Consider the following 13,848-nt stretch of genomic DNA (forward strand, 5'->3'; position numbering starts at 1 on the left):
CCTAAATTTGGAATCCACAAATCTCTCAACCATACTCATTCCACTTCCTTTAGAATCTCTACCTCTTATATAAACTTCCCATTTTCTCCCATTCCAATTCGCCCTCTCCTCCTCCGCCGCATATGACAGAAATAGCCTGCTCCACAGCCGACCTCCGCCACCTCCTTGGCGGCTCAGCTAATGCCACTGCTGTCGCCGATTACATTTGCGGTCGATTCGACGCCATTTCGAGTAAATTTGTGGACACAAGTTATGCTGTTGACAACACTTACCTTCTTTTCTCAGCGTACCTTGTGTTTGCAATGCAGCTTGGATTTGCTATGCTTTGTGCTGGTTCTGTGAGAGCCAAAAATACAATGAATATTATGCTTACTAATGTTCTTGATGCTGTCACTGGCGGCGTTTTTTATTATATCTTTGGATTCGCTTTGGCCTTTGGAACTCCTTCTAATGGCTTCATTGGTCACCATTATTTTGGCCTCTCGCAGTTCCCTTCCTCCTCCTTTGATTATGGGTTCTTTCTGTTTCAATGGGCTTTCGCCATTGCGGCTGCTGGGATCACCAGTGGCTCCATTGCTGAACGGACCCAATTCGTTGCTTATTTGATCTATTCCTCTGTTCTTACCGGTGAGTCCGATTCATCACGGTTTATTTGAATTGCATATCAACAAAATTGACAGATAAGTTTCCTAATTCAGGTTTGATTTATCCAATCGTCTCTCATTGGTTTTGGTCTGCCGACGGGTGGGGCAGCGCAAGTAGGACGGAGAATCTTCTATTTGGCTCAGGAGTAATCGACTTCGCCGGCTCCGGCGTGGTCCATATGGTGGGTGGCATCGCCGGATTATGGGGCGCCGTCATTGAAGGCCCTCGAATCGGCCGGTTCGATCACGCCGGCCGGTCCGTCGCCCTCCGTGGCCACAGCGGCACATTAGTCGTTCTCGGCACTTTCCTCCTCTGGTTCGGCTGGTATGGCTTCAACCCCGGGTCGTTCCTTAACATCCTCAAAGCCTACGGCACTACCACCGCCGCTCCCTTTTACGGCCAATGGAGCGCCATAGGTCGCACCGCCGTCACCACCACTCTCGCCGGCTGCACGGCGGCACTAACCACCCTCTTCGGCAAACGTCTCCTCGTCGGCCACTGGAATGTCACCGACGTCTGCAACGGCCTGTTAGGCGGATTCGCTGCCATAACATCCGGCTGCGCCGTGGTGGATCCATGGGCGGCGATTGTTTGTGGGTTTTTCTCCGCCTGGGTTTTGATCGGATTCAACAAACTAGCGGAGAAACTCAAGTATGACGATCCGTTAGAGGCAGCGCAATTGCACGGCGGGTGTGGAGCTTGGGGGATTTTGTTCACTGGCTTGTTTGCAAAACAGGCTTATGTCAACGAGATTTATTCTGGGTTGCCGGACCGGCCGTACGGGCTGCTGATGGGCGGTGGCGGGAGGCTGCTGGCGGCTCATATAGTGCAAATTTTGTCGATTGCTAGTTGGGTTAGCGTGACGATGGGGCTGGTATTTTGGTTGCTGCATAAGTTTCAGTTGCTGAGAATCACGGCGGAGGAGGAGATGGCCGGCATGGACTTGACAAGCCACGGCGGACTGGCTTATGTTTATAATGATGAAGAGAAGCCTTACGTTTGAGGGGACAAGAACGAACAAGACTTTGATTTTGTGGCATAGGTTGTGTTGTAGATGTGTTCTTTGGTTTAAGGTTTTAATTGTAATGGCTTCTTAGTTGATCTGTTCATGTCTGGATGCTTAGTGCTCTTTAGCGTTTAGGTTTATATTAATAGATTTGTCATATATTCGTTAATGCCTAAAATAAGTAACATTATGTTGTCAGTTTTTTTCTTATATACATACATCCGCATGTGTATTATATCATAAGAGATCCTGAAAGGGTGAAAATTTGAGGTATGAGCTGGAGATAACAATAGTGCTCAGGTCGACTTTTTATTTCTATATATTATTTATTATCTAAAATGAAGCACGATGATCGCGTGAAATTTAATTAATTCAAGAATGCAAAATTTTTACTTAAATAATTCAACACCTATAATTTAAAATAATAATAATAATAACAATAAAAAATAAACTTATCATTACCTTTTATTAAACAAATATGTTGAATTTTCAAAAATATTTAAAAGATGCTGTTCGGAAATTTCATTAACATATTTAATTTAAAACAAATTAAAAAAATATAATATAATTTAAGCCTGAATTGACCTTTATTTTTTCCTTTTTACAAAATCAATTTATCTTTTTAAATTTTTAGCTGTGTTAATAAAAATTAAAAGCTAATAGTTGTGATTTAAATACTGAAATTAACTTACACTATCTATTAAATTTAATTTAAAATTTGTTATTTAAATTTATCATAATTTGTTTCAAATAATTGGCTATTTTTTTAATATAGGGTCTGGATTTTTTAAGGTGTATGAGATGTGATGGGGAAGACTTATTTTGTCGGGTTGAGAACTTTAAATGATAGTGAAAACTGTTGCAGAATCTGAATGTCGACGGCAATGGAGTTTTGGACCTGCATCCTCTGTCTATGTGTTGCGTTCTTCTTCCTTCTGAAGCTTAAATCGAAGACGGGAAATACGTCGAAGCTACCTCCGGGACCAAAGCCTCTTCCGGTGATCGGAAACCTCTTGGATCTTGGCGAGAAGCCTCACAAATCGCTCGCCGCCATGGCCGAAGTACACGGCCCTATTATGAGTCTGAAACTCGGACGAGTTACAGCCGTGGTGGTTTCTTCTTCCACTATGGCTAAAGAGGTCCTACAAACGAACGACCAGTTTTTGTGTAACAGAGCCATTCCAGATGCACTCAAAGCTCACGCCCACGACGAGGTCGGGTTTCCATGGATTTCTGTTTCTCCTCTATGGAGGAACTATCGCAAAATATGCAACAATACTCTGTTCGCCGGAAAAATTCTGGACGCGAACGAGAATCTTCGCCGGAGGAAAGTGGAAGAGCTCGTTGAGATTGTCCGTAAAAGCGCGGCAAAAGGCGAGGCGGTAGATTTAGGGAGATTATTGTTCATGACGACTTTGAATCTAATCTCGAACACAGTTTTCTCGGTTGACTTAGCAGATCCGAATTCCGAATTAGCAAGGAAGTTCAAGAACTACGTATGGGGAATATTGGAAGAAGCCGGGAAACCAAATTTGAGCGATTACTTCCCTGCGTTGAGGAAGCTCGACATTCAAGGGGCGAGGAGGAGAATGAAGATTCAAATGGGAAACGTCTTGGATCTTATAGATTCAATGATCAACCAGAGGATGAAGCAGCAAGAACTGAATCCAGATTCTGTTCCCAATAACGATATGTTACACCATCTTCTTAATAACGAGGACAACGACGCCAAACTCGATCGAAATCAAATAGAACATTTACTAGTCGTAATACCTCCGCCCCCCCATTCGATTCTTAGATCTATTATGAAATTGAAAGTTCCTCTTATACGTGGTTTTTCTAATTTGTGCAACAAAAACAAATTAGGTACTGTTTGTGGCCGGCTCAGATACAAGTTCAGGGACATTACAGTGGGCAATGGCGGAGCTATTGAAGAATCCAGAGAAACTAGCAAAAGCTCAAGAGGAAATCAGGGGAGTTTTGGGGAAGAACAAACCAGTGGAGGAAGCGGACATTCCGAGGCTGCCATATCTGCAGGCAGTGGTGAAGGAAGCTTTCCGATTGCATCCAGTGGTTCCATTGTTGCTACCTCGTAAGGCGCAACAAGAAGTGGAAATTGCAGGTTTCACAATCCCTAAAGATGCACAGCTTCTGGTAAATACATGGGCGATGGGAAGAGATTCGAGTGTCTGGGAGAATCCGGAATCGTTCGAGCCAGAGAGGTTTATGGGATCGGAAATTGACGTCAGAGGGCGGAGCTTCGAAGTGATTCCATTCGGCGGAGGAAGGAGGATATGCCCTGGACTGCCATTGGCGATGAGAATGCTGCATTTGATTTTGGGTTCGCTCATTAATTTCTTCGATTGGAAGGTTGAAGATGGATGTGACGTGAACATGGACGATAAATTTGGGGTCACCGTGGAGATGGCCCATTCACTCAGAGCCATCCCATCCCTAATCGTTTAGAATAATTCCATAATTGCTACAATGTTTGAGCCTAGACTCATTGGGCTTGGTTGGCCCAATAGACTGATTCGCATGTGGTTGTCCTTGGGCCCACTAGACTCATGGTTTCTTTCCTTTCGAGTCTATAGGGTATTCAACCTCTAGGCTTTTTTAAATTATTATTTTTAGTATGAAAATATGCAGAATTGAATTATATTTAAGTTAATATTTTAATTAAACAACTAAATGCTGGAAAATACAAATAATCGTTCTAATAAAAATTTCTCACTACAATCAAATCCGAGTTATTTACATCATTTTTTTTTTATTTTTCAATATTTTCTAATTAAAAAAAAAATAGTTTTGATATATACATTAATTTATGTATAATTATCATTTAGATAATGGAAAAAAAATAATCTCTGTCACCTCCCTCCTTCCTTGTTTATATCGAGACTTTTTATCATGTTTTAGGTAGGTCCACACGAGTTAAATGAATATTTTTAAGCACAATTCTATTATGAGTAACCCAAACGTGTAGATAAGAAAAAAAAAAAAATACTCTCCATACTTGATATTACCTATCTAACCTTCTATATTGTATTTTATATTTATAATATAATATTTCATAAACAAAAAGAAATAAAAATGTTGTTAGTGTTATATATTCTAGCTGAAGACTTGTCTCCTGGAGTCCTATGAATTTTTGGCCAAAAAGAAAAGAAATGACGTAGTCAAACGAGTCTCTAAATTGTCGTTTCATTCACAGTGTTGGGAACACGGAATGTCCGCAGCGCGTGGACCAGAGAGACCATCAATTGATCGCCCTTTTGCAAAAATAGAAAAGCAGTGGGTTTGCAGCAGTAACAGTGGAGTGTTGTTGCCATGTAATAAAGTTCCTTACCTAGCTCCATCGTCTCTCTCTCTCTCTCTCTCTCTCTCTCTCTCTCTCTCTCTCTCCTCTGGTTCGATTTCTTTCTTTCTCTCTCTACACTCTCTCCTAAGATCTTCCTCTCCCCTTTTCGCCATTTTTCTATCCCTAAAAGTCCCCGCTGTTTTTTTTCCCTCCTTGTAAAGTGATGTTTTTATACTCTTTCTTCTAGATCCTCGACCGCATTTCATGGATCTGTAAGCCATATATCTGCATTGCTTCGTTCTGCTTCTGCCGTTTCGTTTTCTCTCTCTTAGGGTTTTTTGTTGTCATGTTTTGGTTTTGTCTTTGTTGAGGTGAAGTGGGGGAATTGGTCGGGTTTTTTTGAGTGGTGTTGAGCCATGTAGTGGGGATTTGGAGCTCGCATTGTGTCGGGGGAAATTGTTGATGGCGAGTTCTTCACCGTATCCCCTGCGAGTGTGTTCTTTGGCAGGTTTATGTTGAGGTGGTTGAGCTTGTTGTTTGCGATGGCTACTGATGATGATTCTTTCCTCTGAAATTTGCTCTTTGGACGCAAAATGCCTTTCTCGATTACGCACCTTCTTCTGGTTCTTCATGCGGCCAATTTGGTTTTTTCTTGCTCAGGTACTGTGCATTTACTTTTTCGACTTGAGTTTGTTGAACAAGTGCATAAAACTCTGTTAGTTTCTGTGTAAAAGAGTCATTCGCAAGATTATTAATCCTGAGCAAACAAGAAACAGTTCATTTACACCACAATGTTTGTTTTTAGCTATATCTTTTATCCGACAGTAAACACGACATTCAATTTGCTAATGATTTTTGATGCATTTTGCTGAATACAACATTTAAATCACTTGTCGCGAGCTTTGTTACTATTATTAGAATCTGAATTGTTTGACCCTGTATCAGAATATAGAATGTACTGAGAGTTACCTATTTTCTCGGGTTTCAGGACAATCTTCACCACACATATACTTATCTCCTTCCTTAGAGCCCAACCTGGAAACAACAATGGCAGAAATGTCAACAGAGCATGGTATAGTGGTTTCTACTTGGAATCAACTTCTCTTGTTCGAAGAACATACATTCATATTCCAACTTTGGTATAAATCTATGATAAGTGCCCAAATGTATTCAAATGTATAGTGATGTAACCTGTTTTTGAACTAATCAGACCCATCAATTGTCCAAACTCTTAAGTTGGAATATTTTATGCATTTTTTAAACTTTTGATTATGGTTTATAGTTAATGGAAGGAACTTCTGTTAGAAAGTAAAAAGTGAAGCTAAATCTTTCATGTTAATGATTATATTGTCATATGTTTTTATGTCAAGGAGTTCATCTTATTAGCTCTACCAACAAACTTAATTCTTCTGGCTTCAACTTCAGTTTCTCGCGTCTTCTCTTAAGTTGGTTTCAACAACTTAAAGAAGAAAACGTTAAACTAACTTAGTCAGTGCAGTTGGTGGCATTAACAGTGCCTTGAGTTTGGTTTGTAATTGGATAAATAGTTAATTTACTATGGATTGAGTACAAGACAATATTTATGAACTTGGGATGTGGAATTTGAGTAAGGTAGTGGGCATGGTTTATCTGATCATTTGGTGGTTCTTTTTGAGTGTTTAATTTACCCTTGGTGGGAACAGTTCTCAAATTCTATATAATTTTTTTTCTCTGGGACAACAGTCAATAGGAATGAAACTAAAGTGAAATAGTGAAACTTTCTACAGTGTTAATCCCTTTTTCACTCATTTTAATTGTTCAACAATTCATGGTCTTCCCTTTTCCTATGGGTGCATATGGCTCCCTCATTGCAGTAAGTTCGGAGCCGATGAGTTTTTCATTTGTGCCCTCAAAATTACATGGTAACTGGATGTCTAAGTCATCTTCGGGACCAACGACTGCTCCTGCACCTTCTCCAGGTATGAAGGCAATCTCCACTGTCCTCTGTGTTGCTATTACTTACTTACTCTACCTTTTGTAGGTCCTATAGTTGCACCTTTACCTATCCGACATCATCGATGGCGTCGTAAACAACCTCATGTGGTTGCTCCTACCCCGTCAAAAGACCAAGGTAAAGTTGGGGATTTATTTATTCAGTGGTCAATTATTTATCCAAATGGGTAAACTGTATAACCTCATAAGTACATGATTGCCAGGTGACGTTTCTTTGATTCTAGGCTCCTGATCCACATTTTTTGTTACTGCTTTTAGGCTACTGAAATGCTTGTTCCTTTTATAATGGCTCCATCCATTCCATTTCCTGCTAAATAAACAGGTTTACAGAGCCATTCCCGTCTGTTAAGCATTTGCTCAAATATGAGATACTTAAGAGCTGGATTTTGGCTGTGAAACTAAATTGTTTTAATTCAATATCATGCTATCTTTGAATAGGTTTCTAACATTTGAAATTATGATGTGATGGTGATCCATTCAAACTTGTGCCCTCCTTATCAAAGGAGTTTTGAAACTTTACATCTTTCATCGTCTAGACCAATAATTATTTGCTTTCAAGTTGTAAATCTTCTTTTATGAAATTCTTTGTACTAAATATTTTTGAACATGGACTTGAAAGGTTGTGATCAAATATGCATGGAGCCTCTTACTGCGGCACCCTTTGGTTCACCTTGCGGCTGTGTATTTCCCATGAAAGTCAGACTTCTTCTGGATATAGCTCCATATGCTGTTTTTCCTGTGATGAACGAGCTTGAAATAGAGATTGCAGAGGGGACTTACTTGGAGCAAAGCCAAGTGAAAATCATGGGTGCCAATGCAGATAGTCAAAATCAGGGAAAAACTGTGGTGGAGATAAATTTAGTGCCTCTGGGAGAGAAATTTGATAATACCACTGCAGTACTGACTTACAGAAGATTTTGCGATAAAAAAGTGCATCTAAATATGACTCTTTTTGGTGATTATGAAGTTGTCTACATCAGCTATCCAGGTAATAACTTCAACATTTTTTCTCCGCTTTTGTTAACGTCCTCCTCTCAGTAAATTTTGAGAATAAATAAGCCATGATCAGGGATTCCTTCTTCACCGCCATATGGAGGTTACATGGGAAGTGCTCCTAGTGGAAGTGCTGGAGATCTTCCCATTACTGCAAATTTCGTTAATAAGAGCCAGAAGATGAATGTTAAAATAATTGCCGTCATAGCACTTTCAGCATTTGTTGTGTTATTGGTGTTCATTGGAGCTCTTTCCATCTTTTTTAAATGGAGAAAGGTTGGCAGACCGTCTAGTGCTGTTGGCCCTGTCTTCACGTCATCAATTAACAAAAGATCTGGTGAGTCTGTAGATCCTGATCTCATAGCTATCACAAGGATCTTTCCACAAGTATTGTTCAAGTATGAGCTGTTCATTCTATGAGCTATCTGGAAAGCTCTATTAATTTTTCCTGTAATACTGCTTGAGATGAATGCATTTGAATTAATGCAGGTCTAGGATCAGCCTTATCAAGTAGCATTGCAAGCTCCACATCTGTTTCCCTAATGTCCGCGATGCCAACCAGTATTCAATCTGTTAAAACATTTGCACTTTCTGAACTTGAGAAAGCAACAGATAAATTTAGTTCAAGAAGGATTTTAGGCGAAGGGGGATTTGGCCGGGTTTACTTTGGTCTTCTGGAAGATGGAAACGAAGTTGCAGTTAAGTTGCTTACACGGGATAATCAGAATGGAGACCGTGAATTTATTGCGGAAGTTGAGATGTTGAGTAGACTGCACCATCGGAATCTTGTGAAACTGATTGGGATATGCATTGACGGGCGAACTCGCTGCTTAGTTTATGAGCTTGTCCATAATGGAAGTGTTGAGTCCCACTTGCACGGTATATTTCCCATATCACCTACGAGTAGGCCTTTTGGGCATTTGTTAACCTTTCTTCTATGTACTGCTGATAGATGTCTCCATCTCCTATACATGGTTTGTTTGATGAACTTCGGTCTCATTGCCTCATTTAGTATAAAAATGTTTCATTTCCCTCTTTCCTTTATCATTCAATATGGTGAGAATTAACCATTCTAAACCTAGTTTCAAAAGTTTCTTTATTGTTCTTAATTGATTTTTGTACTTGGTGTCATCCTAATTGTACTTGGTTTTATTTACAAAAGGCTCTTCTCCTGCACTGTGTAGGCATTGACAAGAGAAAGGGACCCCTTGACTGGGATGCGCGGTTAAAGATTGCTCTTGGAGCAGCAAGAGGTTTGGCATATCTTCACGAAGATTCTAACCCTCGTGTAATTCACCGCGATTTCAAGGCAAGTAATGTTTTGTTGGAAGTTGACTTCACCCCCAAGGTTTCGGACTTTGGATTGGCTAGGGAGGCAACTGAAGGAAGTGAACATATCTCAACACGGGTGATGGGAACTTTTGGGTAATTCTGGCGTCTGTTTATCTTATCTTACTGTATTGATCTGTTTACTAATCATTTCTATTTCAACTGCTATATATATATATATATATTCAATAATCATTAGGAGGATTAACCTTTGGAACATTGTTGATTAAGGAACATGAATCTCAAGTCTGTCTCTACTTTCGTATGACTATTGGCGGATATCAGTTATCATCTTTTGTTGACCGAGTCAATAAATTTTCAGGTATGTAGCCCCTGAATATGCAATGACAGGGCACCTACTCGTTAAGAGTGATGTTTACAGCTATGGAGTCGTGCTACTTGAGCTTCTTTCGGGAAGAAAACCAGTGGACATGTCCCAGCCACATGGTGAGGAGAACCTTGTAACATGGGCTAGGCCTCTACTAACCAGTAGAGAAGGTTTGGAGCAACTAGTAGATCCTTCTCTAGCTGGTAGTTATGACTTTGATGACATGGCGAAGGTGGCTGCCATTGCTTCCATGTGCGTTCATCCAGAGGTGACCCAGAGGCCATTCATGGGAGAAGTTGTGCAGGCTCTGAAGCTGATATACAACGACACAGATGAGACGTGCGCAGACTACTGCAGCCAAAAGGAGTCCTCAGCTCAGGAATCGGATTTCAAAGGCGATCTTGTACCATCAGATAGCAGTTGGTGGAATGCTGGTGGTCTCACACCCCGACTGACATACGGTCAAGCTTCTTCCTTCATCACCATGGAATACAGCTCTGGCCCCCTTGAAGATATGGAAAACCGACTGTTTTCAACTTCAAGTTTGGTGGGCGACGAGATATCCTTGCCCATTCGGCATGGAAACAGGTCAGGTCCCTTACGAACTGCTCGAAGCAAGCCGGCCTTTTATAGATTGTCAGGAAGTAGGAGCGAGCATGGAGGATTTCTTTCAAGGCCTTCTTGGAACAACAATGGGTTTTGGGTTTGAGTTTCGTTTGAAATCTTCAAAAAAAGAGAACAAATGCTTGGCTGAGCAAAAGAAGTGGATCAGCCGCCATTGATGCCCCCTTGACAGCTCCATTCTTGATCATTTTATGCTGTGTGGAGCTCTCAAGGGGACGGACATCGGTGCTGATCCTCGTGGATTCCTTTCTGCGACTCTTTAAAGTGTACAGTTTTAACTCTCTGGTTCCTAAGGAGCTTTCAGGCTTGGAAGTTTAAAAGTTGTCTTTAATGTGTGAGAGAAGGGGGGAAAAAGAGCGCAAAGTATTGGGTTCTTAATTTTGGAATTATTGATTCATTACCGTACAAGTTGGGAATGTAATTTGAATACTCTCTTGTATCATATTATTTTCTTTTTCAAAATTCTGCATTACTGTGCTATCTTATGTGCTTGACAATCTGCGCCGAAAGCGGAACAAATGTACACACAACACCAATGAACTACACAAAGAGACTAAGATATTTACATGGTTTGGAGAGGAGAAGTTCTCCTACATCCACGGGTAGCAACCAATCACTAATAAACCAAGTCAAGTGTTACAAGTGAATACTTCACTATCACACCGCAAAGACTCACCAATATGTCACTCAACAAACACAATGTGACTCCTAACGCTCTCCCAAATCTCGATATCTAATCCAAATAACCAAATCAAATCAAAACTTATGACAATTTACAACAAATCTCAGTCTCACCATGCCCGCTATTTTTTTTTAAATATCAATTAAAATCCTATATTAATTCTGAATATTTTAAAATGTTAGGTCTAATTTATTCGAAATGTGATATATATTTTTAATAATATATTTCTGATTTTAATATTAAAAATTAATTTAAAAAACGCGCGCAAGCTAACTTCGCGGCTCCGCCAAACGTTCCGCGCCTCTTTGATAGGTATAAAAATCGTTCCGCCAAATGCTGCGATTCTCTATTCTCTTCAAATTCAACCATGTCTGTTTGGTTTCTCTCTATTTACAATTTCGTTTTTTCAATCAAAATGCGGCCGATCGTTTATACTTCAGTGATTCGTTTCTTTTCATGCCGAGAAAGTCTTCGTACTCGGTTGTGATTCCTCCTCCTTGAAACTGCATCGTTGAATGAGTTCGTTCTTTTCTGTTTTTTCAGTGTTTAACCATGTCATTGTGAATTCGTTCAGGCTTGAGATTTTCAGCTTATAGGAAATGTTGGAGTGCAGCGATGGATAAGAATTACGAACATGCCGAATCGGTAAAATTCTTCATCATCTTTCACGTTTTATACTTCCGCCTTCAGATTAGTCCCGGAGAAGAAATAGTTTGCCTATTTAGCTTTTTTTCAGCTATTGTCTGGTTAAAATTTTGTCGTACAGCATAATCATTGCCGACTAATGTTTGTCAAATTCATTACGAACTAGTGAATAGAAATATAGTGAAACGGAGTTGATTTAAAACTTGCGGCATATGAGGCAGATGTTTGTGGCTAATCATCCGAGGGAATAGAATTTGAAGGCTCTTTGCTCTGTGCTAAATACAGGATGTAAAAGCATTTTTCTTAGAGATGTATGTCATTTGAGCACTGCGGCAAAGCTACTAGAATAACTAAGATCTTTTGTTTAATTTCTTATGAAAAAGCTAAACTAATTTATCCAATGGTTCAAAGCTCCACGGAGTATTACTTTTCTTGAATTTGATGATATGAAGGGTATTTACTTATATTTCATCCCCTTATATTTTCTTCAGCCAGTGGCGAAGTTGAGAGCTAATGATATAGGGACAATGTGTGGAAAGCTGGTAGTGGGAACGGCCGAAGAAAGTGTACGTCTCTGAAATTGTTGATACTACTGCAACTGGAGATGCATTCATTGGAATGGTTGTATATGTTTTCTTGAAACGAGTATTTACTTTCGTACCTTTGTGATCCTTTAATTTCCTGGTGACTGTTATTTTCTTGAGAAATCTGGTGTGCAAATTGTATTTTTCCAATGTTCTCTGCATAAAGTTTGTATTTAAGTCCAATTTCAGACCAAAATTTGTGCTGTTAAACAGGTTTTACGGTCAGAAAAATGAAAAAGAAAGGTAGAAAAGCTCAGGGCGGGATCACCGGAAGCTTTCTTCCTTGATGATATAGTCACAAAGGTTAGCTTTCTTAACTAATACTTTTTTGTGCTTCAAACTTCGAAGTATATAGAGTTTCTTTCCTGTGCATTTCGCATTTGGGGATTTAAACTGTTGAACTCCTGATGAAGGAAATTATAATGCATTACATGATGAACCATTCTTTTAGTCTCAGTTCTTTATGTTAATGGAAATTGACATGGTATAGAATTTTACTGAATAATTCTTTGGATCGGCAATGACATTTCAAATGACATTAGAGACAACTAGGATCAGCACTGCCTTTTCCCTCTAGATCTCCCCCATATGAACGTCACCTTATGGTCAGCCTCAAACCAAGGCCGACCAGGAACTTGAGCTTCCGCCCAAACTTTTCCTTGCTCTTGTTTGGTGGCCCAGTATTTTCATGCTTCATGCTTCAACCTATTTTATTTCATGTTAGATTTTTTTTCTTTATTTGGTTCTTGATTTTTTCGGTCTCCTATTCTTGTCCTATAATCTAATTTCGGTCATAACATTAGCTTCACTCCTTGATTGAGATTTCTTGATTGAGATTTATGATTTAGCTAAGAGTAAGAATACTAAGTTCAATTTAGGATTTTTTTTTTCCTCAATTTTAGTTTATCATTTTTTTTTAGATATTTTTATTTAAATTTATGATATTCTTTCTTTCTAATTTTTTTGTGATATGAGATAATCCTTGAATTGCTTTTAGGATTGTCATCAAATTCGTAGTCTTATTTAAGTATAATATTCTTTGAATTTATCACTTTCGGAAAAAAAAAAATTCAAAAACTTTAAAATGTCATTTTCTACTAAAATTCTTACAATTTTTTTTTTTTTTTTGAATGATGCCTTATTAACGGAATGGGTTTTTTTTACCATGATTGTGACTTATTAATTAGACATGAAAATCCACATCTGATATAAGCAAAATTGTAGGAACATAATGTTCACTTGAAAAGACTTTTTTTTTTTTTTAAACGTATTTAAATAGATAGGAAGCATTGACTTTAACGTACTCAGCTATATTATACAAAATGGGCGAAACGATAATAATTCACTTTCTCAAATAAGACTTGTTTACTCTTTTTTTTTTTTCTTTCAAATATATACTTTTTAGGCAACTTTTGAAATTTTAAATAAACTTAAAAATTGAAAAGAGATCATTAACTTTTTTTTTTCTTTTTTTTTTGTTAGTTTTCAGTGTTTGGTCATAATTCTAAAAAAGTAAATGACAAGACAGATAAATTATTTGTAAATAAAAGTAAGTATAAAAAGAGAACAACGAGGAAGAATGAATGTTAGATGGGCCCAAGATTATGAAATCATTTTAAATTGTAAATCACACCGAAAGGAATTGTGTTCATCAAAATTATTTTTAAAAATTGAAATCAATAAGTTTTTAATTATGAAGTAAGTACTCTTTATTGCTTT

General features: G+C 38.7%; 3 protein-coding genes across 3 annotated transcripts; all 3 read left to right on the plus strand.

Moving 5' to 3' along the window:
- The first annotated feature begins 122 nt into the window (after window positions 1-122).
- Window positions 123-1,726, plus strand: LOC111796120 (ammonium transporter 1 member 4-like). Its single transcript, XM_023678812.1, has 2 exons — window positions 123-627; window positions 699-1,726. Exons 1-2 carry the CDS (start codon window positions 123-125, stop codon window positions 1,646-1,648), a joined length of 1,455 nt encoding a protein of 484 aa, XP_023534580.1. The 3' UTR covers window positions 1,649-1,726.
- Window positions 1,727-2,464: 738 nt separating this feature from the next.
- Window positions 2,465-4,322, plus strand: LOC111794852 (geraniol 8-hydroxylase-like). The gene is made up of 2 exons (XM_023677015.1): window positions 2,465-3,417; window positions 3,518-4,322. Exons 1-2 carry the CDS (start codon window positions 2,524-2,526, stop codon window positions 4,115-4,117), a joined length of 1,494 nt encoding a protein of 497 aa, XP_023532783.1. The 5' UTR covers window positions 2,465-2,523; the 3' UTR covers window positions 4,118-4,322.
- Window positions 4,323-4,989: 667 nt separating this feature from the next.
- LOC111795398 (receptor-like serine/threonine-protein kinase ALE2) lies at window positions 4,990-10,699 on the plus strand. Its single transcript, XM_023677806.1, has 9 exons — window positions 4,990-5,612; window positions 5,941-6,024; window positions 6,806-6,910; window positions 6,973-7,062; window positions 7,564-7,932; window positions 8,014-8,274; window positions 8,427-8,816; window positions 9,122-9,362; window positions 9,589-10,699. Exons 1-9 carry the CDS (start codon window positions 5,546-5,548, stop codon window positions 10,301-10,303), a joined length of 2,322 nt encoding a protein of 773 aa, XP_023533574.1. The 5' UTR covers window positions 4,990-5,545; the 3' UTR covers window positions 10,304-10,699.
- The last annotated feature ends 3,149 nt before the right edge of the window (window positions 10,700-13,848 follow it).

Source organism: Cucurbita pepo, chromosome LG05 (assembly GCF_002806865.2).
Source record: "Cucurbita pepo subsp. pepo cultivar mu-cu-16 chromosome LG05, ASM280686v2, whole genome shotgun sequence".
In the NCBI taxonomy this organism is placed as follows: Eukaryota; Viridiplantae; Streptophyta; class Magnoliopsida; order Cucurbitales; family Cucurbitaceae; genus Cucurbita; species Cucurbita pepo.